Source organism: Hypanus sabinus, chromosome 4, assembly GCF_030144855.1.
Source record: "Hypanus sabinus isolate sHypSab1 chromosome 4, sHypSab1.hap1, whole genome shotgun sequence".
In the NCBI taxonomy this organism is placed as follows: domain Eukaryota; kingdom Metazoa; phylum Chordata; class Chondrichthyes; order Myliobatiformes; family Dasyatidae; genus Hypanus; species Hypanus sabinus.
The window spans coordinates 119064811-119090462 of NC_082709.1; the positions used below are offsets into that span (position 1 = coordinate 119064811).

General features: G+C 41.5%; 1 protein-coding gene across 4 annotated transcripts in view; it reads right to left on the reverse strand.

The window, feature by feature from the left end:
• Positions 1 to 25652, reverse strand: part of map3k15 (mitogen-activated protein kinase kinase kinase 15) — a 150248-nt gene that overhangs the window by 74567 nt on the left and 50029 nt on the right. For 3 of the 4 annotated variants that reach the window (XR_009511766.1, XM_059968013.1, XM_059968015.1), the window contains exons 6-10: positions 20180 to 20350; positions 15029 to 15141; positions 12146 to 12305; positions 6132 to 6282; positions 2096 to 2200 (exon numbers count right to left, since the gene is read on the reverse strand). Coding sequence is in view for 3 of the 4 variants with exons in the window: in XM_059968013.1 (XP_059823996.1) it covers positions 2096 to 2200; positions 6132 to 6282; positions 12146 to 12305; positions 15029 to 15141; positions 20180 to 20350 (700 nt within the window). In the remaining variant the exon portion in view is untranslated. The remainder of the gene's footprint in view (positions 1 to 2095; positions 2201 to 6131; positions 6283 to 12145; positions 12306 to 15028; positions 15142 to 20179; positions 20351 to 25652) is intronic. The other variant, XM_059968014.1, reaches the window with a different exon arrangement.

The following is a 25652-nucleotide window of genomic DNA, read 5'->3' on the forward strand; positions in this document are numbered from 1 at the left end:
ATCTTGTGCAATCTGTGCATTATGTCAAGTACCACACCAGCACCTGGAAGACCTGGTCAGCTCCTTAAGTTCAACAGGGCAGCTTCCAAATAATGTAGTAATCTGGCCCTGTCTTAAAGTGATGGGAGTATAGATCTACACTGGCAAGGAGCACCAATATGGAAACCTCTAATAAAAACTACCATGTTCTTCAGGTTCCTCAATTTTCTCAGCCCAGGTTTTGCCAAAGTACATGATGACAATAAATCAGAGTTACACTGTGAAAGAAATTTATTGTAGATGTAAATGAGGCTACATGATTTGCTAGCTAGATGGTGAAAGATCCAAAATACAAGGAGATTTTGTAAGATGGAGACAATTTGCAGCAGAGTTGCAAAAAAAAAACTCCTCTCCAGCATCCAGGAATAGATTATTTGTCAGTTTGTGTCCTGTTCAAAATAGTGAGGAGAGAAGTTCACCTGTATTCATTTTCTTTTTAACCATCTATCCTTTTTCACTCAAGCACAATGGCTTAAAATGGAATATAAGTCAGCGGGAGGTAACAACTCCTTCAATGGTTACCTTCACAACTGAACGTGGATCGTTTACAAGTTGCAATGAAAATCATACTGGCCAAACTCAACCTTCTTGTCAACTAACAAGTGTACATACTGTAGTGTGTCCCTGGTATAGCTGCTGCCTCACACCTCTAGTGTTCTCTGTGTGGAGTTTCTTTTCCCTCCACAATTAAATGGGTTTCCTCTGGGTGCTGCGGTTTCCTCCTACATCCTTAAGGTTGTGGATTTAAAAGATTTAAACATTAAAGATTAGCTTTATTTGTCACATCTATATCGAAACATACACTGAAATTTGTCATTTGCGTCAATGGCCAACATACTCTGAGGAGGCGCTGGGGGCCATCAGTCAATATTTAACCACATTAAATATTTCCTATAATCTTGCCTGAGTGATGTAGAATTCCAGGAATTCACCACCCACAAAGAGAAGAAATTCCTAATAAGTTTTAGATCATTGCTCTCATCTAATGGTGGTGTCTTTTTTTTTGGTGTTCCCACAAATGGAAATACCTGCCTAGTTGTGACCTCTTAGGATAGCACATCTCGATAAGATTACTCCACATACTTTTATAAAGAAAATGCGAATTAATCTGTTTTGCCATTTGTTAGAAGACAGCCCACATTCCAAGTTATACTCCTCTTGGCCAACTCCAACCCTTCCAATGTAAACTTTAGCTTGTAGATGCAGCCTTAACAAAACCATGTACATATTTTTAAACTCCAATCCCTTTGTACTGATGACCAGGCCCTTTATAATTTGCCTTCTGAACTGTGTGATGTACCAACATGCTACGGAGTAATGTCATTATCTTACTAAGCCAGTGATCGCTGGTCAGGTTTTAATTCCTGCTACTGTTTGTATGGAGTTGACATGTTCTCCCTGTGACCACATGGGTTTCCTCCAAATGCTCCAGTTTCATCCCACATTCCAAAAACGTATAGTTAGCGTTAGGGTTAGTGAGTTGTGGGTATGCTATGTTGACATCAGAAGCTTGATGACACTTATGGCTGCCCCAACACAATCCTTGGAATTTGTTGTTCTTTGACACAAAGCAACATATCTCACTGGATGTTTAGATGTACATGTGACAACTCAAGGTAATCCTTATCTTTAATCTAACCCTAACCTGTAAGTCTTTGGAATGTGGGCGGTAATCAGTGCACTTGGAGGAGATAGGGAAATTGATTGGCCACTGTGAATTGCCTCTCGTGTGCTGATGAGTGGTAAAATCTTGGAGGAGCTGATGAAAGCGTGAAAAATCTATCATCCAGGGAAAAAGGAGAAGGCCTGCAATTCATTTTGAAGCCTTGGGCATATCAGGTTAAAAGACAATGGCTATAATCAGATTAACTGAACCTTCTATCACACAGAGTACAATTAGACAAGTACCTTTAAACACACTGTACATAAGCACATAAAGGATGCAAGTAAACACATTGATTCATTTCTAGAAGGGACATTAGCAAAAACAATGGATAAATAAGAATCCAGCATGTGTTGTGGTAATACTGGCAAAAATATTTCTCAATCTTACTACTACCTCAGAAGAGACATGCCATATGGAGATGGACTTTTCTTCTGCTTCACTATTTATTGATATGTAGGATGGCTGATAGACATTGGTTGGCTCCAGAATAAGAACCTAAAACAAATCAAAGGAATTTGTCACTCATTAACTGTGTTCATAATGGTTTTTCAAGCTTGGTCTAAAATTGCACTGTGTAATACTTCAGTGAAATTCTATGCTATTTTAAAGGGAAAATTATCCAGCGGTTTCATGCAGTCTACCCCAGCACCATCCCTTAATGGATAGATCAATTACTGGTAATGAATGGCATTACTTCAAATGAAAACTATAGTTAAAGTAATGATTGTTATTGTTTTCTGCTGTTGCCAGCAGAACAGGGTGCTGATGCTAGTTATTAATAACACGACCACTAAATAAAAGGATTGAACAATAAATAAACACAAGAAATTCTGCAGATGCCGGAAATTCAAAGCAAAACACACAAAACGCTGGAGGAACTCAGCAGGAAATGAAAAAATAGTCAATGTTTTGGGCCGAGACCCTTCTTTAGGACTGGAAGGGAAGGGGAAGAAAGATAGCTAGATGGTGATAGGTGAAGCCAGGTGGTTGGGCGAGGTCAAAGGAAGGGGAGAAGAGTGGACTACAGGTGAAAGGGAGGGAGGGGCACCAGTGGGAGATGATAGGCAGGGTAAGAAGAGGCAAGAGGCCAATGTGGGGAACAGAAGAAGAGGGGAGGGGGAGGGAATTTTTTTTTACCAGAAAAAAAAATTGATATTCATGCATCGATATTCAGGTTGGAGGCCACCCTAACGGAATATGAGGTGTTGTTCCTCCACCTTGAGGGTGGCCTCATTATGGCACAAGAGGAGGCCATGAACGAACATTTCAGAATGGGAATCGGAATACAAATGTTGGGCCATTTTGTTGGGAAGTTCCACTTCTGGCAAATGGCGCAGAGGGGCTCGAAGAAGCAGTCCCCCAGTTTATGATGTTTTTCACCAGTGTAGAGAAAGCTGCATCAGGCGTTCTGGATACAACAGGTTTGCAGCTGAAGTGATGCCTCACCCAGACTGTTTGAGGCCCTGAATGGAGCTGAGGGAGGAGGTAAATGGGCAGACATAACACTTGGCTGCTTGAAGTGATATGTGCCAGGAGGACGAATGGACAAGAGAATCGTTGAGGGAACAATCCCTGTGGAAAGCAGAGAGTGGGAGGAGAGATAGTGATATGTTTGGTGGTAGGATCCCTTTGGAGATGGCGAAAGTTGTGGAAATTGATGCATTGAATTCAGAGGCTGATGGGGTGGTAAGTAAGGACAAGAGGAACTCCATCACTATGAAGATGCAGTGAGCACGGATGTTCGGGAAATGGAGGAGATGCAGTATCAATGGTGGAGGAAGGGAAGCCCTGTTCTTTGAAAAGGGAGGTCTTTTCGGATGTTCTGCAATGGAAAGCCACACCCTGGGAACAGATGTGGCAGAGGTGAAGGAACTGAGGAAAGGGAATAGCATGTTTACAGGATTCAGGGTGGGAAAAATAGCCATGAAAATTGGTAGCTTTATAAGAGACAGTTTGTCTCCAGAAATGTTAACAGAGTGATTGGGAAAGGGAAGGGAGATATGACAAATAGACCAAATAAATTTAAGGCCAGGGTGTTAGAGCAAAGTTGATGAATTGACAAGCTCAGCATGCGTGCAGGAAGCAGCACCAGAACTATAATCAATATAGCGCAGGAAGAGCTGGGGAGCATTATCAGGGAAGGCTTGGAACATGGAATGCTCTATGTTGCAACAAAAAGACAAGAATAACTGGAGCTCATGTGGATACCCATGACTACCCCTCGAGTCTGGAGAAAGTTGGGGGAACTAAAGGACCAATTCAGGGTGAGGACCAGTTCTGCCACACAAAGGAGGGTAATAGTGGAAGGGATCTGGTAAATTCTACTGTGACGAAATAAGGATCAGAGAGGTATTTTATTTATACATGTAGTGCATTCCTAAATCAAAATGTGATTCTTATATCAGGAACGAGGCCCTTCACCCTGTGATGTTTATGGTAGCTCATTTTAGTTCCACTCCTCTCTGATTTCACAGCAATCTCTTTTCGCCCACAAGCTCATTTTCTTTTTGATTCTCGCACCACAGCACTACCCCTTTGGGATATCAGAGCACCAGGGGAGTTCCACACAGACAAAAATTTTAAACTTCACACAAGCAATCGCCAAAGTATGGGAGCTATGAGGGAGTAGCACTACACATTGTGTGTTAATGGAAGTGGTTGAATGGTACCATGTTGTCATATGAATGAACTGTGAAATTGCTTTAAACTTCACCACAATTCATATTTTAATATCCATAAACTACAGCTGGTGTGATGTTTGAATAATCGGTCCAGATATAATATTTCAATGCTGTATCAGTATTTGCTTGCCATTTTATATATTCTAGGTCACATTTAGTATTTGCCGTTTTCTCTTTTAGTCTGGATTCTGATCTCACTGTGATCTGCAAGGGTGAAATATCAAAGTAAAGAGGAATAAATGCTTCTGAAATCAACTGTAGTCTTTCTATACAGCCAGATACCTGCCATTTCCTGAACTGTAATATGTATGCATGATATCATTCCATGGTTCACAGGTTTCTCTTGCGAAATCTCCTTTCTCTTCATGGGTGACTCAAAGTGGAAATTTACATTCTTCAGAAAGGTAGCTCAGTTCGAACTCCAATTTAAGGGAAATGAAGGACAAACAAAGCCAGTGTTAAACTCTTTGGTCTAGATTTTCCTTTGTTGCACCATGGAATGCATCAGTATGTGAGAATGACCTTGGTATATTTTCAGAGACTAGACCAGTTTTCCCATGGAGGGAACTTGTTTAACAAGACCGATTACTTAGTTTCTAACATTGGTGGTGAAGGAAAGTGTCCTGGTACAGTGAGACGAGTTAGGCAGCATTGCAGAAAACTTAAAAACATGCAGGCCATTAGAGATATGGGTCAAGGCAGGGCTAAAATAAAAGATAGGTTTAGATTTACTGGATGACAGAAGAGACACAAAAGGCCAGACGGTCTACTCTCATTTCTATTTCTTTTATTTTTATTTACAAACGTAACTTGCTGCTTCCACTACTCAAAGGTTGTGTTTTAAAACTGCCTGTTGTTGTGGCCCAGAGTATTAATGATGCAGTGATATTACTGAACCAAAACCAACTAATAAGGTGGTTGATACCTGACCTTCATTAACATGAAACATTAATCCAACTACACGCCATGGGCCAGCTCATTCAGCAGCTTCCAGTACTTCTGGAAGATCATCCTAGAAGCAGACAAAAACTACAACTGATCTCTACTCTCCAGCAAAAGTGCCACTGTGCAAAATCAGACCAGGAAAAGCAGGGGAAATTCTACTCATACGTTAATTCCTAGGATCACCTGGAATCCAACACAATAAATCCAAATGGAAAAAAAAAGACACAAATGGATCAATTTCTGATTCGGGCTTAATCCCCAGAGGAGTGCTGAGAATTGCTTGCATCAATCTGGTATACGTCTGGCTAACTTAGCTTATTTCTGATGACCTTTGAATATTTTGCTGGAAGAATCATTCAAATCATTGCTAAATGTTATACTAAAGCTGCTGCTCTCCCAACAAAAGAACAATCTCCTTCTGGAGTAAGGAAAGCAAATATGGGTTACCTCACCTTGCAGCTGTACCTCCACGTCATAGAGGAATCTACAGAATGGCTTGGCATGAACTAGATGGGCCGAAGGGCTTGTTCCTGCGCTGTATTTTTCTGTAACTCCCTGACTCTAACCAAGTCCAATTTACTTTGGCGTGTTTGCATTTAGGAAGGTGCCTACTGCCATCCAGCATTCACCTCTAGATGTCGTCTTCTTGTGAATGTCAGAACCTACCAATCGTGACCAACTGTGTTTGCTTTCCACTAATGGGTGTAGAGCAATAGTGAGTGGATGCTATATCCGAGATAGAATCCCTACCCTCAGACTAGACAGGTGACAAATAAGCAAGATTAAATAAAATTTCATACAGGGAAACGTAATCCAGTGCTATTGGTCTTAGTTGCTTCCACAATGATATCCATCCAGAAGTTGAGACACTCCTGTTTCGGGGAATGATCATTGTTCATCTTCTGGAATTGCTGCAATAACATTAGGTTCTGAACTACGGATCTCAAGTACCTGAAAAAATAAAAGAGGAGGAAAGACAGCTCAGTGATGCTGTGCTGTGCTTTTTGATAAATATTGACACATTTACGGTACATGCCACATCTTCAGTCAGTTTCTCAACTTTGGAGATCAAGCTTGCAACAAACCTTCAAGCTGCACTTGAGAAGAGAATAATTTTAATAACAATTATTAAAAAATAATTTTAATAACAATGAAAGTTCATCAACTGGAAACATCAACTCTGCTGTTCTCTGCACAACTGCTACTAGATCTTTTGGTCATTTCCTGACTTTTCAGATGTCCATCACTTGTTTTAACTTAGATAAATTTTAAACCTGGCTTATCTATCTTTTGGTTTTTTGAAGTACTTACTAATGATATTGTCCAATAAACAAATAGATGGCATATACAAAATAACAACTTATAGCATTAGAGCAAAGAATAGCTTGCAAATGATCACACACCTGTATTGTTTGGCGATAAAAAAGGTGACAGAGTTAAGAATGGACAACGTGTTACACCCTGCTCAGGAATGCTATAAAACTGAATGTTTCTATCACTCTGATGTCGGTATCATCACAAAAATGCAGAATTGTCCTGTTCCTCTAATTACCTAATGATACACACCAAATGGCACAGAAATATAACCCTCGAGGTTGCTCTGAGCCAGGAGGCAAACACGGAATACATAAACTGCCTTCACAGGCCAATTTGCCCAATAGAGGATTATTATTATTATTGTTTTTTATTTATAGGCCCTTCAAGCCGCACTGCCCAGCAACGTTGGATTTGACCTTAGCCTAATGACAGTATAAATAATTTATCTATCAACCAGTACAGCGTTGGAGGAAACTGGAATACCCGATGGAAACCTGTGTGGCCACAGAGAGAACGTACAAACTCCTTACAGACAGCAGCAGGAATAGATTCCAAGTTGCTGGTACTGTAAACTGTTGTGCTAACCACCATGCTACCGTATCGCCCATATATAATCTTATCTTCAACACTGTTCTAATCAATTTCTCAGCACCCTCTACGTTTTCTCCTACATTAAAGCAGCAAGCAAGAACGTGCTCATTAGAACACTCAAACCTTTTACTCAGAACTTGTCAGTGCAGCGAAGAAGACAAACTTATCTACACCTGCTCTCCCAGGTCATAGCTTTCAACATTAAAACCAAGTAAAATGAACTACTTCCAAAAACTTCTTTGTAGTTCCTGTAAAGCATCCATAACATTTCACAGTCTCTGATGGTAAATTTAGCTGTTGCTAGCAATGGGAATGACTCTTCCATTTCATTCACTTACACTTACATTACTCCATGGCTTATTGATGAAAGGTATTGATTATTCCAACACTGTGATTTCTTAGTTTTAATGTGCTATAGAAAGCTCCTGGCAACAATGGCAACAAAAACAAAAAAGGCTGCAAACACTGTCATTTCAAGTCAGACATTTAGAAACTATGGTTCTAGTCATTTTGGACGCTCATGGGGAGAGGGGGTGACCTGACAGAGGACGACCACGGTGATTGGGTCTCTGGCATTGAGCCTGGTTCCGTGGTGCAAAAGGGAGAGCAGGAGATGAGGAATGCGGTAGTCAGAGGGGATTCCATAGTGAGGGGAACAGACAGGAGATTCTGTCAGCCTGATAGAGATACCCACATGGTACATTGCCTCCCAGGTGCCAGGGTACGGGATGTCTCATATCAGGTGCAGTGTATCTGAAGAGAGAGGGTGAACAGCCAGAAGTCTTGGCACATTGTTGATACCAATGACCTAGGTAGAAAAAGGGAGGAGGTCCTGAAGAATTCAGGGAGTTGGGTAGGAAGATGAAAAGCAGGACATCCAGGGTAGTAATCTCAGGATTGTTGCCTGTACCACGTGCTAACGAGCACAAGAATAGCATGATCAGGCATATTAATGCGTGGCAGAGAGACTGGTGTAGGGGGCACGGCTTCGGGTTCCTGGATCATTGAGGCCTCTTCTGGCGGATGCACAATCTGTACAGAAAGGTCGGGTTACACCTGAACCCAAAAGGATCTAATATCCTAGCAGGCAGGTTTAAAAGAGCTGTTCAGGAGCGTTTAAACTAATTTGGCAGGGGGATGGGAACCGGAGAGATAGGACTGAGGAAGGGGAAAACAGAAATAAATCAATAATAGCATGCAACAGAGATAATAGAAAGGACAGGTAAGAGATGAGGCATAATCACAGCCAGTGGGATGATTTACAACAGAAAGTAACAAATACTGGACTTAAAGTGTTATCTTTGAATGTACACAACATAAGAAATAAAATGGATGATCTTGAAATTCAGCTACAGATTGGCAAGTATGACGTTGTGGCCATCTCTGAAACTTGGCTGAAGGATGGCTGCCATTGGGGACTGAATATACAGGATATACAGTGTGTTGGAAAGACAGGTTAGTAGGGTAAGTGTGGCCCTGTGTATAATATTAAATCAATAGAAATGGTTGGCATACGATCGGAAGGTATAAAGTCTCTATGGGTTGAGTTAAGAAATCACAAGGGTAAAAGGACCCTAATGACAGTTGTATACAGGCCTCCAAACAGCAGCCGGGATGTGGATTACAGATTACAGCAGGAGATAGAGAAGGCGTGAGGGCAATGTCACGATAATAGTTGGGGATTTTAACATGAACGTGGATTTGGGAAAACTAGGCCAGTACTGGACCTCAAGAGAGAGAATTTGTAGAATGTCTAAGGGATGACTTTCCAGAACAGCTTGTTGTTGAGCCCACTAGGGGATCGGCTGTTCTGGGTTGGGTGGTGTGCAGTGATCTGGAGGTGATAAGAGAGTTTAAGGTTAAGGAACCCTTAGGGTACAATGATCACAAAATGATCGAGTTCACTTTGAAATTTGAGAAGGAAAAACTAAATTCATATGTGTTGGCATTGCAATGGAATAAAGCAAGTTACAATGGCATGAGAGAGGAACTGGCCAAAGTTGACTGGAAAGTGACAATGGCAGGAAGGACAGCAGAGCAGCAATGGCTGGAGTTTCTGTGAAAAATGAGAGATGCGCAAGACAGATATTCCACATAAGAAGAAATTTCTGAATGGAAGGACACTTCTGTGGCTGATATGTGTCAAAACTAGTGGGAAGATAAAGGAATGGGAAGCTTTTAAAAACTTGCAGAAGGAAACTAAGAAGGTCATTAGGAAGGAAAAGATGAATTATGAAAGGAAGCTGGCGATATATCAAAGAAGCTATTAAGAGCCTTCTCAAGTATTTAAAGGGCAAAAGCGAGTTGAGGGTAGATATAGGACCAATAGAAAATGACGCTGGAGATATTGTAATGAGAGACGCAGAGATGGCAGAGGAACTGAATGTGTATTTTGCATCAGTCTTCACAGTTGAAGATATCTGTAGTGTACTGCACATTCAAGAGTGTCAGGGAAGTGAAGTACGTGCAGTGAAAATTACGACTGAGAAGGTGCTCAGGAAGCTTAATGGTCTGAGGATGGATAAATCTCCTGGACCTGATGGAATGTACCCATAGGTTCTGAAGGAAGTATTTGGAGAGATCGCAGAGTCATTAACAATGATCTTTCAAGAATCAATAGATTCTGGCATTGTACCGGATGACTAGAAAATTTCAAATGTTACTCCACTACTTATGAAGGGTGGGAGCAGAAAGGAAACTATAGATCTGTTAGCCGGACTTCAGTAGTTGGGAAGCTGTTGGAATCGATTGTTAGGGATGAGATTACGGAGTACCTGGAGACACATGACAAGGTAGGCCAAAGCCAACATGGTTTTCTGAAAGGAAAATCCTGCCTGACTAACCTACTGTAAATTTTTTAGGAAATTACAAGCAGAGTAGACAAAGGAGATGCAGTAGATGTGGTGTACTTGGATTTTCAGAAGGCCTTTGACAAGATGCTGCACATGAGGCTGCTTAGCAAGATAAGAGCCCATGGAATTACAGGGAAGTTACTAGTATGGATGGAACATTGGCTGATTGGCAGAAAACAGAGAGTGGGATTAAAGGGATCCTATTCTGACTGGCTGCCGGTTACCAGTGGAGTTTTTCAGGTGTCGGTGTTAGAATGGCTGCTTTCTACGATGTATGTCGATGATTTTGGCGATTGGATTAATGGATTTGTGGCTAAATTTGCTGGTGATACAAAGATAGGTGGAGGAGCAGATAGTGTCGAGGAAATAAAAAGCCTGCAGAGAGTTTAGGGGAATGGGCAAAAAAGAGGCAAATGAAATACAATGATGGAAAGTATATGGTCATGCACTTTGGTGGATGAAATAAATGGGCAGACTATTACTTAGATGGGGAGAGAATTCAAAATGCAGAGATGCAAAGGGACCTGGGAGTCCTTGTGCAGGATATCCTAAAGGTTAGCCTCCAGGTTGAGTCAGAGGTGAAGAAGGCAAATGCAAAGTTGGCATTTATTTCTAGAGGTATAGAATATCAGAGCAGGGATGCGATGTTGAAGCTCTATAAGGCAATCGTGAGACCACACATGAAGTATTGTGTGCAGTTTTGGGCTCCTTATTTTAGAAAGGATATACTGATGTTGGAGAGGGTTCAGAGGAGATTCACGAGAATGATTCCAGGAATGAAAGGGTTACTGTATGAGGAACATCTGGCAACTCTTGGGCTGTATTCCCTGGAGTTCAGGAGAATGAGAAGGGATCTCATAGAAACACTCCAAATGTTAAAAGGCCTGAACAGATTAGATATGGCAAAGTTATTTCCCATGGCAGGGGAGTCTAGGACAAAGGGGCATGACTTCAGGATTGAAGGACATCCATTTAGAACAGAGATGCAGAGAAATTACTTTAGTCAGAGAGTGGTAAATTTGTGGAATTTCTTGCCACAAGCGGCTGTGGAGGCCAAGTCACTGGGTGCACTTAAGGCAGAGATAGATGGGTCTTGATTAGCCAGAGCATAAAAGGCTATGGGGAGAAGGGAGTGGGGATGACTGGATCAGCCCACTCTTGAATGGCAGAACTGACTCAATGGGCTGAGTGGCCTACTTCTGCTCCAATATCTTATGGTCTTATGGTCTAATTGTCTCGCACCATTGGCAATGATGAACAATAGTCAACAATTTTTGATAAATAGTTGAACGATTTTGGTTGTAACTTACTATGAGATTAGATAACCTGAAATCGCCCTTGCAAACAAATTTTAAATGAATGTTCCCAATCTTAGTGAGCAGAATCTTCCTTCAGAACATTATCAAGTTTTGCTCTAGTTTTGCTTTCTACATTGCCTTGCTACAGTTTTGACTTTACATGAGGGATAAGTTAGCAGCTAATTTTTAAGCTGTCCTGATTTTCAATGAAGTCCATGGAAACAAATTTCTTGCCTATTTTGTACCATTTACCTACCAGCTTGTCTCTCAAAGTCCAACCCTACGTCCCCATTGTGAGAGGTAGGAACAGGTAAGGCCGGCCAACAGGGCTTTGGTGAAGCTGTATAATTCCATGGACAGTGGATACCATGGATTCCTGAAACAACGAGGAACTCCAATATACCAGCAATTTTGGACGATGGAGGTAGGAGATCATCAATGGCCTATGCTCTGCTGGAAGCTAAGGTCCCAAGAAGTAGAAGAAGAACACTTCTAGCTTGGTACATAAATCATCACAGACATGTTAGTCTTGCTCCTCCTCCAGTCATTTTACAACCTCACCTCTCCTGACACTACATACCATTAATAACAACATTGAGGAAAGTGGTGTCTAAATGATGGTTGATTTTTTTGACCATTTCTTTCTCTCACTTAATTTAAAATAGCCCCACTGAATTTCATAGTGGTCACTCAGAATAACTCTGATGAAGTTTATTCAGGGACATAATGAAATATGAGTGTTGGTTCCTCATTTACCAGAAAGGAGACTTGAGTTTGAAGAGCTTCTCCGCTGCCAGTACAGCCTTGTTGATGTCTTTGGCCAACATGCTGACAGTGAAGAACTGGCCCACGTCATAGTAGTTGTTCATTTTATCCAGACTCCCTTTTCTCCCCAGCAGACTGTTTAATCTCACGCCTGTCCATGAGGTAAGATAATAAATGTAAGCAACAGGTACTCCAATGCTAACATTCTTGTTATCGCTAATGCCCTTATGAGGGAGGCTACCTCTACTGAAGATAATAATAATAATCCTTATTACTCCTATGTGCAGCTGTGAGTCTGTAGAGGATTTGTACAATGAATGAAGCAGCTTTCTAATGGCATCTGAACCATTCATTTATCATTGAACTATAAATACTAAAAATATTCCATGTTTGACCATTGTCTGCCCTGATAACAAATGGTAGCCATGGCATTGATATTGTAGAATACACTGATGAGGCTCTACCTGGATTATAGTATATAATTTTCATTACCCTGCTACAGAAAGACATCATTAAGCTGGAAAGAAGATTTACAAGAACATTGCCAGGAGTTAAGGCGTTATAGGGAGGGTTTAGTTAAGTTTGGACTTTATTCCTTGGTACATAGGAAACTGAAGTGAGTCTTTATAGAGACAATACGACCATAATATATAGGAGCAGAAGTAGGCATATTTGGTTCATCAAGTCTACTCTGCCATTTCATTATGGCGGATCCAATTTCCCTCTCAGTCCCAATCCCCTGCCTTCTCTCCATATCCATCCATTCCCTGGCTAATCAAGAATCTGTCATCATCTACCATAAATATACCCAATGACTTGGCATCCACAGCCACCTCTCTCTGGCTAAAGAAATACTTCCTCATCTCTGTCCTAAAATGAGCCCCTCTATTCCTAGGCTGTGCCCTCTAGTCTTAGACTCTTCCCCTCCCCCCACAGGAAACATCCTCTCCATGTCCACTCTATCGAGGCCTTTCAACATTCGATGTTTCAATGAGGTAACCCTTCATTTTGCTGAATTTCATTGAGTATAGGCCCAGAGGCAGCAAATGCTCTTCATATGACAAGCCTTTCAATCCCCGAATCATTTTCGTAAACCTCCTTTAAATCCCCTCCAGTGCCAGCATACCCTTTCTTAGACAAGGGGCCCAAAACTGCTCAATATAGGCATGATGGCCATAGATAGGATGAATGTACACAGACATCTTCCCCAGAGGAAGGAAACTGGAAACTAAAAGGGATTAAATTGAGCAGAAAGATTTCAAAGGGATCTGAGGAGCAACTTCTTCAAGGTGTGTATGTGAAATGAACAGACAGAGGAAGTGGTTGGAGTGGGGTATTACAAAACCAACAAATAAAAGTCACTTGGACAGGTGGACGGATTGGTACAAGTTGGACGAAAATGGACTAAATGGGACAAGCTCAGATGGGTGCATTGCTCAGCAGGCTCAAGATGGATTGAAGGTCCTGTTTCTATGCAGGACTCTATAGCTCTATTCTGAAACCTGGATGGGTAGTAAAGGGGAGTTGAGAGGGACAGTGAATTTACCAAAACTGTCAATAGACTTATCAATATTAGGGAAACCAAGGGATATTGTGATATGATTCACTGACATGAGGGGCACCTGCTTACATTATGGTTATGCATCAATTCATTATCCCTGCCGCTTTCATTCTCTCCTGAGGCAGTCCCTTGTGATCAAAGGCAACTTACTTCCAGTCAGTTTAACAGATTATGGGGTGACTAATGAGACCAACAAAGGAACCACAGACTTTTCAACAAATTTGGCATGTGAAGACAGAAGGGATCAGTAGGTGGGTGGTTGGTAGTTCTTTTGCTTATGCAAAGCGTCAGGGCTCTCAATAGCATCCTGAATGTTCCTTCACTATTCTCTGAGCCATCATGAGCCAGAGATTCCCAATCGACAGCACGAATGCAGCACTTTTCCGAAGAAGTCTTAAGCATATTACGAATCTCTTCCTTCCTTCCAATGGCAAAGTTCAGATAGAGGTGTTTCTGGAATCTGGAGATGTGCAAAGTGATCCCATTACTAACTGAATGAGAACAACTTGGGTCTCAATGCTGGAGATGTTGGCCTGGGAGAGGACATTGCCAATGTCTGTTTAGTCAAATTAGTACAAACAATGTTGGGTATTTTTCTAGTGCCATGAGTAGTTTAGGTATCAGAAGTATTTAAGAGGGCAGCGATCACTGCTGGCTATTAGAACATGAGTTTCAAGCTGGGTCTGATCTCGATCTTCGAATACCCTTTTCTTCAATTGACCCAATTTCACCATTAACATCTGCTTTCTCCAAAAGGCAGATCTGTCATTTCACTGTCAATCTTTATTACTGGAAGTCAGCCTGATACAGACAGAACTAGCACAGGATCTTTGTCATGCAGCTGTGGAGTAGACTGTACCACCCAAGTTTTTCTGTGCTTCAGTGAAAATATTGACAATGGATCGAAGCTCAGCCCGTGGACATGTGCCGACATCGAACGCCTACCCCACTTCCATGACCTGGATGTGGTGTGTAGCCAACAGCTAAACAGCTTCCCATTGTTGTGAAGATTGGCTACACTCTTGCAAGAAAGTTTGTTGGAGACCATATGCAGCACTGGAGCAGAAGGATTGGGTAGAATGTTGGGACAAAGATCCCTCTGATCTGCCGGTAGGTATAGGCATCAAAATGAGAAGTTATATACACATCTGTGATCTTCAGTAATCAGGAACAAAAACCTTGAATAGTATCTTCAATGATTTTTGTTTTCTTTTTGCCTTGTTTTGTAACTCAAAACTGCTTAATGACAGTAGAATTCAAGAAGTTGATTGGGAATAAATGCAAGCAGTGACAATTCATGGTGAAGGACTTACCGATTTTTTTCAACTCCATTGAGCTTTCGAACTGCTGGCCAGCAGCGATTAGGAGGACTGCCAAATTAATGCCAGAATATAGAGTTGGTTGGAGCTCAAAGCCTTTGCGGTACCTTATTATTAACAGAAACAATTATTATTCAATTATAAAAAGGACAGCATATGCTGATCCCTAAAACTACCACTGGGCACTCAACACTTTACAGATGGATCCAAGAAGCCCTTAGAATGTAATTAAACTGAAAGAGAATGGAACACAGATTTGTCAACACTTAGCTGTCAGATATACACAGTGTTCTGATACGTACGTAACTACTTAATAAAGCAATTTATAGAAGTTCTCACTCATCAGGGTAGACTGCAGCTAGTGTGAATGTACAGTATATTTTGGTCCTGCCTATTCACAAATCCAATAACAAATCTGGCTTTAAGCTTATACTTCTATCAAGTTGGCATACAGGCATTTTTCATCCCAATTGTCAATCACCCCCCCCCCCACTCCCGCTGTTCAAGCCCATGCTCCCATTAATGAAATAGATATCAAGTTTAAGGACTTCTCTCACAAGGATTTACCAGAGAGAGGGGTGAAGGGCACATTGCAAGCCTATCAAGGTGGGGTGTGGAGGTTTCTCCGGCTGCTCACTGTGCAGAATCTACTCTCCTTGGCATTATGGGGACTGCAAAGAAAAGAGCCATCAGGGCCACTATTATGGCTGCTGAGTGAGCCTCCAGACGGCTTTGGATCAGAGGTGTGGCCTGTGGACCAGTGTTGCTGGGACAATAACCAGGGCCTGATCAACCCTGGCTGGGTCACCTGGGCGAAAGTGTCTGATGCTGACAGACCCCAAACACCCGATGACTGCAGGTTACGTCACTGATGATGTGTCCCAGTGCAGTCTAGGATGTATCTGGGCATCATCATCTGCTGTAGAACTGCAAGGACACAGAGGAAGATCAGTAAGATTTTCAAATCTAATAATCATTGCCCTTTTCCCTGGAGCCCAGTATTTTGATTTTTAATTTCATACTCTGACTTGGTTCCTTTTTGAAAGCCATGATTGAAAATACCTCCCCCACCCAGTGAAACAGTGCATTCTAGTTGCCAATTATTAATTGTGCCATCATTGGCTCTTTTACCACATTAAATCCATGTCCTCTGGTTCTTTCAGAGATGTTCTTCAACAGTCATTCACAATTGTTCTGTATGTATGCCTGGTCAATAACTCTACTTAAGCTGCTTTATTGCTCTGAACTTAACTTTAGGTCTGGTGTTAGATCAATATATTTGCTGATATAAAATGCACAGACCAGAAGAGTTGTGGGAGAAGAGTCAATAATAGCTTTCAAAGTCTATTACATACAGTATGGCTCAAAAGGAAAGTTGCTGTAGGTTGTTGAAAATGGTGCCGTAGGTAATAATGCACTGCATATCCTTTATGTATAGCAGCGCAATGGACTGAATGTTCTTCTTTTCTGCGAGGAAGCAAAGAGATGCTGCAGATGCTTCAGTGTTTGGAAAGGATTCTACAATGAGAGAGTGCTCACCTACAATCCATTACAATCATTCTGCAGAATATTATTGACAATGGGTTTCAATGGACGTTATAACTTCAAAGGAAGTATCGAAAACTACCCTGTAACCTCCCTTTCCCACTTCTGTTAAAGCATCTTAGACTTGCAATGCTACGTCTGTTTCTCCAACTGTAGACACGACCTGTCCTGCTGAGCTCTTCCAACATTTTGTGCTCTTAGTTCAGGTTTCCTGCATATCTGCTTGTTTTATTTTAGAGCTTTTTTAACAACATGGTTCTCATCTATTATAATAAAGTCATTAATTACAGAAATTCTGTTCCTCCGAACATTCAGTGCGACTGGAAATAATTCAGAAGATGTATGGCTCACGTGGTTGATGGTTGGGTTGAGTTCTTTGATTTTGGCAAATGTTTCATCACCATGTGAGGAGACATCATAGATAGATATTCATCCCAAAGCAAATCACTGTGTCACAATGGCACTACAATTGCACAGATATAAATAATAGAAGTAGTAGAAAGAATAAAAAATAAGTTACAACAAACAGTCTAAAAGGAGGGTGTCATCACATCCCTGGCTATAGGTTGACTCATTATAGACCCTAATGGCCGAGGGTAAGAATGATCTCATATAGCGCTCTTTGGAGCAGTGCAGTTGCCTTAGTTTATTACTAAAAATGCTTTTCTGTTTGGCCAAGGTAAGAAGCATAGTCCAGAAATGCCAGGATTTTTCGTTGGGTCCTTTGTTCTACCACAGCCTCCAGTGTGTCCAGTTTGACTCCTACAACAAAGCCAGCCTTCCTAATCAGCTTATTGAGCCTGTTGGCAATACCCGGGTTTGGCCTTTATATACTTTATACTATAAAGGCCAAGCATTTGGAGGACACACTGCAATCAATAGAGCACTGATAATGTCTCCTCTCATGGTGATTAAACATCTGGCAAGTAAATTGCCAAGTTTGGAGAACAATCCAACTCAAACATTATGTTTGACTCCTTCTGCTTTACATACTTCCGCACACTGAAGCATGTAACATAAGAGTAATCAGTATAACACACACAAAATGCTGGAGGAACTCAGCAGGTCAAGTGGCGTCTAGAGGGGAATAAACAGTTGAAGTTTCGGAGGAGACCCTTCATTGCGACTGCAAAGGAAGGGGGCAGAAGACAGAATAAGATGAGAGAGGGGAAGCAGTACAAGCTGGCAGGTGATAGAAGAGGCCAGGTGTCAAGGAATGTTGGTGGGTAGGGAAGGGGAAATGATGTGAGAGCCTGGGTGGACGAGGTAAAGAGCTGAAGGAGGTATATGATAGGAAAGGACAGTGGACCATGGAATCAAGGGAAGGAAGAGGGGAAACAGAGGTGATAGGCAGGTCATGAGGGGTGGGAAAGGAGAAGAGAAGGAATGAGAGGGTCACCAGAATGAAAGATAAATAAAAAAGAGAGTGGAGGGGTAATAGAGGGGAGTGGTTTCCAGAAGTTAGAGTAACTGATGTTTGTGCTATCAGGTTGTTTCTACTCAGACATAATGTGAGGTGTTGCTCCTCCAACCTGCATTTGGCCTCTTTGTGACAGAACAGGGGGCCATGAACAGCCAGACTGGTAAATACAGTATAGTAAAAGTGTATTGTAACAGAAGATAAATGAGAGCTGAACTGCCTATTCCTTCAAAACTGCCCCATTGGTCAAAAATATCAAAATCGACCTTTTAACCCAAATTCACCCAGTCAGTTTGGATTGGCAACAACAATTTCCATCAGCACAGGGACACCACAAGGCTGCGTGATTAGCTCCCAGCTCCACTCATTTTATACCAATGACCGTGAGGCTAAACACTGCTCCAATGCCATATTTAAGTTTGCTGACGACTCCACTGTCACTGGCCAAATCAAAGGTGGCGATGAATCAGCATGTAGCAGGGAAATTGAAAATGTGGCTGAGTGGTGTAACAACAACAACCTTTCACTCAATGTCAGCAAGTCTAACGAGCTGATTATTGACTTCAGGAGGTGGAAACTAAATGTCCATGAGCCAGTCCTCATCAGAAGATCCAAGATGGACAGGGTCAACAACTTTAAATTACTTGGTGTTAGCACTTCACCGAGTGTAGGACCTGTCCTAGGCTCAATATGTAAGTGCATGGTAGTGCCTCTACTTCCGTAGAAGTTTGTGAATATTCAGCATGACCTCTAAAACTTTGACACACATCTATAGACTACCAGGAGAATATACTGACTGGTTGCATCATGGCCTGGTATGAAAACACCAATGCCCTTGACTGGAACAGCCTACAAAAAGTAGTGGATATAGCCCAGTTCATCATAGGTAAAGTCCACCTACACGGAGCATTGTCACAGGAAAGCAGTATTCACCAACAAGCAACTCCACCTTCTAAACCATGTTCTCTTCTTGCAGTTGCCGTCAGGAAGAAGGCAAATTTGACCCAGGGCTCATGTCACCAGGCTCAGGAACAATAATTACCCCTCAACCATCAGGCTCTTGAACCAGAGGGGATAAATTCACACAACTTCACTCGCCCCATCACTGATCTGTTCCCACAACCTACGGACTCACTTGCAAGGACTTTTCATCTCATATTCTCAATATGTATTGCTTGTTTATTTATTATTATTACTTATTTCTCTTTCATGTTTTCACAGTTTGTTGTCTTTTGCACACTGGTCATTTGTCCATTCTGTTGGGGGTGGTCTTTCATTGATTCTTTTGTGTTTCTTGGATTTAAGTCTCAGAGTTGTATACAATATGGTGACATATATGAACTTTGATAATAAATTTACTTTGAACTTTCAGTTCACTACCTGCCTTTTCCTCCTCAGTGTTTCCCTTAACATCAAAAAACCACCAGCCAGCAAAACACAGACAACGATTTCCAAAAGAGTCATTTTCCAAGATTCACAGCTCTTTAAATGTAGAGGTTTTTACTTCTCTCAGCTTTGAATGGCTGATGTCTTGTTTGAGACACTGTAATCTCTACTTCTCTACCAACTAACCAGAGAAAACAACTTCAACGCAAGAAAATCTGCAGATGCTGGGAATTCAAGCAAACATCCTGCTGGTTTTTGGCAAGACTCTTCAAAATTTTATGTTGTATTTTATGAATCTGTTGTAAAAAAAAAGATCACTCCCTATCTGTACATAGTTTTACTTTTGTTTGTTCTTTCTTTTCTATAAGTGTATACCTCAGATAAATACTATGTGGAGATCTGTGGTAAACATGAATATATGCTATATACATACAGTTTCTGAAATACATCTTATGGAAATGTTTGTATGATGCTGAATTTCAATAAAAAATAAATTACAAAAATATGTACGTTCGGATGAGTTCATCATTAATTAGAAGTCTAGTCTACTCATGCTCACAGTGCACTTCTCATAAGCTTTTCAAATGTCGCGTTTACCTTCATGTTAAGTTTCCGTGCTATGTATACCCAGGTCCTTCTGAATCCCATTGTCACCACCGAAATTAATACCCTGCTTTTTTACTTTTTCCAGTGAAATTTATAGGCTAACATTCACCCACATTATATTAAAGAAAATTTCCTACGGTAAAGATTGCCATTGCTTCTTCCTTGAGGTTTTGAGGATTTTTTTTTACCATTCAATTGCATTATCTCGGCTGATTGCATCTTTGCAGTACGAGTCAAGAAAGAGGTCTTTGTAAATTCTTCCACACAGGCAGTACATATCGGGGGCAGGCTGGTCACAAGACTCCAGGACCCCAAGCATTACTCTTAAGGCTTTTTCTCTGTCACCCTGTTGATTCCGCCTACAAAGCGAAAAAAAGCAATGAAAGTCAAAAATACCTTTATTTTTATCATAAATACAAGAAAATCTGCAGATGCTCGAAATCCCAACCAATACACATAAAATGCTGGAGGAACTCGACAGATCAGGTAGCATCAATGGAAATAAATAAACAGTCAACGTTTCGAGCCAAGACCCTTCTTCAGTACTGAAAAGGAAGGCGGAGGATGCTGGAGTAAAACAGTAGGGGGGAGGGGTTGGGAGGGAGACTAGCTAGAGAGAAGGTGATAGCTGAAGCCAGGTGAGTGAGAAAGGTCAAGGTCTGGAGAAGAAGGAATCTGATAGGAGATGAGAGTGGACTATGGGAGAAAGAGCAAGAGCATATATTTTATAGTCCTTCTTTGAGTTCAAGACAGTGTAAACATTTTGTGGGCAATAAAGCAATTTTGAAGATTTAATCACTGTTGTATTGTGGTTGTCGTGGGCAGCCAACCCATCCAGAAAGGGCTCAAATAAACAGAAATATGACAATAAGTAATCCAGTTCAGTTGTCTTGATGGGAGATAAATATCCATTAAAACATCAGGGGAACTCCCTTGCCCTTCCTAGAATAATACTAAGAGACCATATACCACCATTCAAGAGGACAGGTCAGTGCTTGCGTTTAACGTTGCATATAAACAGTGGATGATGACGTATTTAAACTAGGTCACTTCAAAGCCGCTCTCTCTCATGTCAGCAGGGAACAGTTCTGTGCCTGTTTTATATTTGCCCCTGACCATATATGAGTGAGATTCTGACACCATTTGTTATGGAGAACAGGATCGAGAATCATCTGGCAACGTGTGAGAGTCAGGAGTGGGGAAGATGTCAGGAGGTCCCTCTGCATCTACAAACAGATCAACCCCTCAATGTGAATACCACCATTAACAGGCATATAGTGACAAATTCACCAACGCTCGTGTTTCCATCAATAACATTACTCACTCTTACACAGCATTCATTTTCTACTTACTTCCTGTTTTCTGCTCTTTGCAATGTTTTGCACATTTATACATTATAGGAAGTCAAACTACTGTTGCTTCCGTGGGCAATTGTTCTTTAATGAATTATACCAACTGCTCTGTAATCAATCATTGGCAAGCACATAGTCCAAACAGGTGAAGTTCAAAGTGCCTCATCCTGTTACCTCAGCTCCAAATTAATGACTGGTTTCCTGTAGCTTGGACATGGAACAGAGGTGCTCTGGCCAAAGGAAATGGACGAAATATGTCAGATGTATTTCATGTCAAATAATTGGATAGGCAAGAATGCATGAGCTGTGAGAACAATGCCCTCAGCAAAAAGGATAGAGTGCTCTTTCAAACCCTTCCTCACTCACATGGCCTGGGCTCATAACAGCTTCCATCTCAAATCACTTGGGGGTCATAATTATTGAGAGACAGACATGGAAACAGGTCTACAGAGTCCCGAGTCCATCCTGATTATCAGCCACCTAGTCTTACACCTATCCTACCTCCTCTTTTTATTTTCTGCACATTACTCTCAGCTCCTTTCCAGGTGTTCTATGAATATGCACATGGACAATAGAAAAATGTAGCGCTATGTAGCAGGAAAGGGGTGCATTGATCTTAGCGCAGATCTCTTTCACTGCAGTTCAGAAGAATGTGGGGTGTCCCCATTGAAAACCTATCGCAAGTTGAAAGGCCTTGATAGAGTGGACGTGGGAGGCTGTTTCCTCCGGATGGGGAGTCTAAGACCAGCGGTCACAGCTTCAGAATAGGAGGATATCCATTTAGCACAGAGATGAGGAGCAATTTCTTTAGCCAGAGGGTGGTGAATCTGTAGAATTCATTGCCATAGGCAGCTGTGGAGTCTTCAGGTTTATTTAAGGCAGATGTTGATTGATTCATGAAGGGCATGAAGGGATACAGTGAGAAGGCAGGAGATTGGGGCTGAGAGAGAAAATGGATCAGCCATGATGGTGGAAAATGGTGGAGCAGACTGGATAGGCCAAATGCCTGCTCCTATATCTTATGGTCTTAAAAGGTTGGCACAACATTGTGGGCTGAGGGGTCTGTACTGTTTTAAGTTCTATGTTCCAGATTCTGCCAAACCTCTACGCACTCATGGTCATTTACAGTAGCCAACTAACCGACCGACCTGCACATTTTTTGGGGTGTGAGAGGATCCCTGAGCAGCCAGAAGCCCACACACTCACAGGAAGATATTTCAAACTTCACGCAGACAGCACCCGAAGTGAGGAGCAAACTCAAGTCAGTGGAGCTGTGAGCCAGTGAATAATCTCCAGGCTGCATCATTTTACCAGGTGTTATCGATCAAATGGTGGAAGGCAAATCATTAAAACAACCAGGTATTGTGAATATGAAACCAGAAATATGTTAACCTATTAACTCAAGAGAAAAACTAATTGATTATAAAGACCTGAATTTCTGCACATGAGGTTATTAATGGTTATCTATTACCTAAAGCAATATCTGCTTATCTATTTAGTAAACTGATACTGCTACCAGAATTTGTGGCACTGACATTTAATCAGTGTGTTAAATCCAGAGCACATTAGCCCAAAGGAATGTGACACAAGAAGGGGAGTATTCTGCGTGGCCCCTCAATCCCACACTACTATTCAGTGAAATCATGGCTTATGTAATCTTCACCTGAACTCCACTTTCCTACGCATTCCCCATAATCCTTGTCTCCCCAGCCGACCAAAAATCTATTTACCCCATTCTCAGAAATATTCAAAAACCATCCTCACAACCCTCTGGTTAAGCAGATTCCAAAGATTCACAATCCTCTGCTAGACAAGACCTATGACCTTACAGAGAAAATAGCTTTCAGTAGTCAGAAAGGTCACGTGTTTACTTACACTGCTCTACAGCTCCTGGGTGTGTCTTTCCAAAAGCGAAAAATACTTGTCCAATGAAATTACTTTAAATAAAAATTAACTTCTACTTGTAATAAATAAATCCCAACAAAAATTATATATTGATGAACCAAAATATTCTTGAAGAAATTCAACGTCTCCAATTTCAAAGACAACTCCAATATGAATCAATGCCCCCAACTTCTCACCCTCAACCCCAAGCCAAATGCCCACCTTCCAGCACCAAACATTTGAAGTTCTCTCAGAATCTTATGTTTCATTGAGAGCTACTCTCCTTCTTCTCAACTCCAATAAACATGAAGCAAACCTGCTTTCCCATCCCTCAACATAGTGAGACTTCCCTGACCTCCCTCTAATTAAAATAGATCCCTGCTTAAATAAAGAAAGCATTAGTATGAGGTAACCAACTAAGGGAATCCCCTAAAATGTATTTACAGTGACATTTCTGTAACCAATCAGAAGACTGTCTCATTTGTATTATAAGAACCCACAGACAACGTTTTTCAAATTAATTTTTAACAGATCAATTGCTTTCCCATTTTGTAAGGTAGATTCCCAGTGACTGCTAGCATACAAAGTCAGAATTAGCCAAATTCATATCTGTGCCCTCAAGAGATGTTAATGCAAAAGACATCATGTTGTACTTGCAGATATGTACTAAATGTTTAGAAATGCAAGGTTGATTTCCCCACTCTCTGTTTTCAGATGGTTTATGGTTGGCCAGGAAGGAAGAGAGAGCAGGATCTGGCAGGATATTATACAATCATTTGTTTCATGACTTCTTTTAAACATAGGTCCGAAATATAACTTCCGAATGTGAAGTCACAAGTCATTCAGCACCTTCTAATGGCTGTTTTTTTTTAGCTCAATCAGAGTTGTTGCATCAACCTACAAACTGACCAGTGTTCCTCCCCATTCTCCACACCTTTCACATCTCCTGCAGGCCCATTACATGTTCAGCAACCAAACCCTGGGTCCTGATCCCAGCTTCACTCTTTTAAATTTGGTTTAAGCCTCATCTCTTCTCCTGAGACCCAAGACCCAGCCTTAGTCCCATGTGACACATGATTCCGCTGCACAAGAGACCATTGGTGCAAACTTTATAAAGCATTAGATGCCCAATTGTTGAGTCTCTTTCTTCTTCTCAGTGACGGTAGTAGTGCACCAGTTGACGCTGGCATCTCACTGTCATAGAAACCCAGCTTCAATGCTGATATCAGGTGCTTCCTGTGCAGAGGTTGCACATTCTTCTCACGACTACATGGCTTTACAGCCCCCATTTCCCCTCAAGTCCCAAAGATGTGAAGGTAGATTAATTGGTCTTAGATTAATGCCATTTTGAATAGGCAAATCGCTGAAGAATTTAAAAAGGGCAAATTGGTGGACATGCGGGGAGAAGGGTGACAGGGGAATAAGAGCAGGAGGAGGAGCAGTGATGATGATGGCACATGTCTTCCGTCTGTGTGATGACACCTTTAAGCACAGAGCTCAAGTTTGGCTTACTCTAACTTGCTGGTCAATTGAGGATACAATCATAAACTACGAGATTTCCTCGACTTGGGACTCTGATTTCTACATTGAAACTGTTTGGCTCACCGGGAAGGCGGCATCCATCTTTGGGTGGGCCTGCATCATCCAGACCATGCCCTCTTCCTGATGCTGCTGTCAGGCAGGAACTACAGGAGATGGCAGACCTGCACCCGAAGGTTCAAAAAAAGCTGCTTCCCCACGGCAATCAGGTTCTCGAACCAACCTGAAAATCTACATTAGATTAGATTAGATTCACTCCTTCTCAATCTTGCACTCGTGTCTTTACGCTTATTCTGTTATCTTGTACACATGGATGATTTGAATAACTTATTTTTTCTTAAATTAGTATCAATTAATGCTTAACCCTTTCTTGCAATGTACTGCACTGCTGCGGCAAAAAAGATTATTTTCATGGCACTTATGCACTGTGAATGTCTGCTTTTGACAACAGTAAACTTGAACAAGACTCAGAAGTATCTGAAGCTGTTCAGAGAAAATTCAACCTATTGTGTTACACTCAGTGGCACCTGTACACCTATTTATTAATGCAGATATCTAATTAACCAATCATGTGGCAGAGGCTCAATGCCTAAAAGCATGCAGATGTGGTCAAGAGGTTCAGTTATTGCTCAGACCAAACATCAGAACGGGGACTTTGTCCTTAGAATGACTGTTGGTGCCAGATGGGGTGATCAGAGTATCTCGGAAACGGCTGACCTCCTGGGATTTCTCTGGAGTTTACAGAGAACGGTGCAAGAAACGAAAAACATCTAGTGAGCAGTAGGCAAAGATGCCTTGTTAATGAGAAAGGTCAGAGGAGAAATTTAAATAACCACGCATTATAACAGTGGTATGCAAAGGAGCACCATTGAAGGCACAAAACATC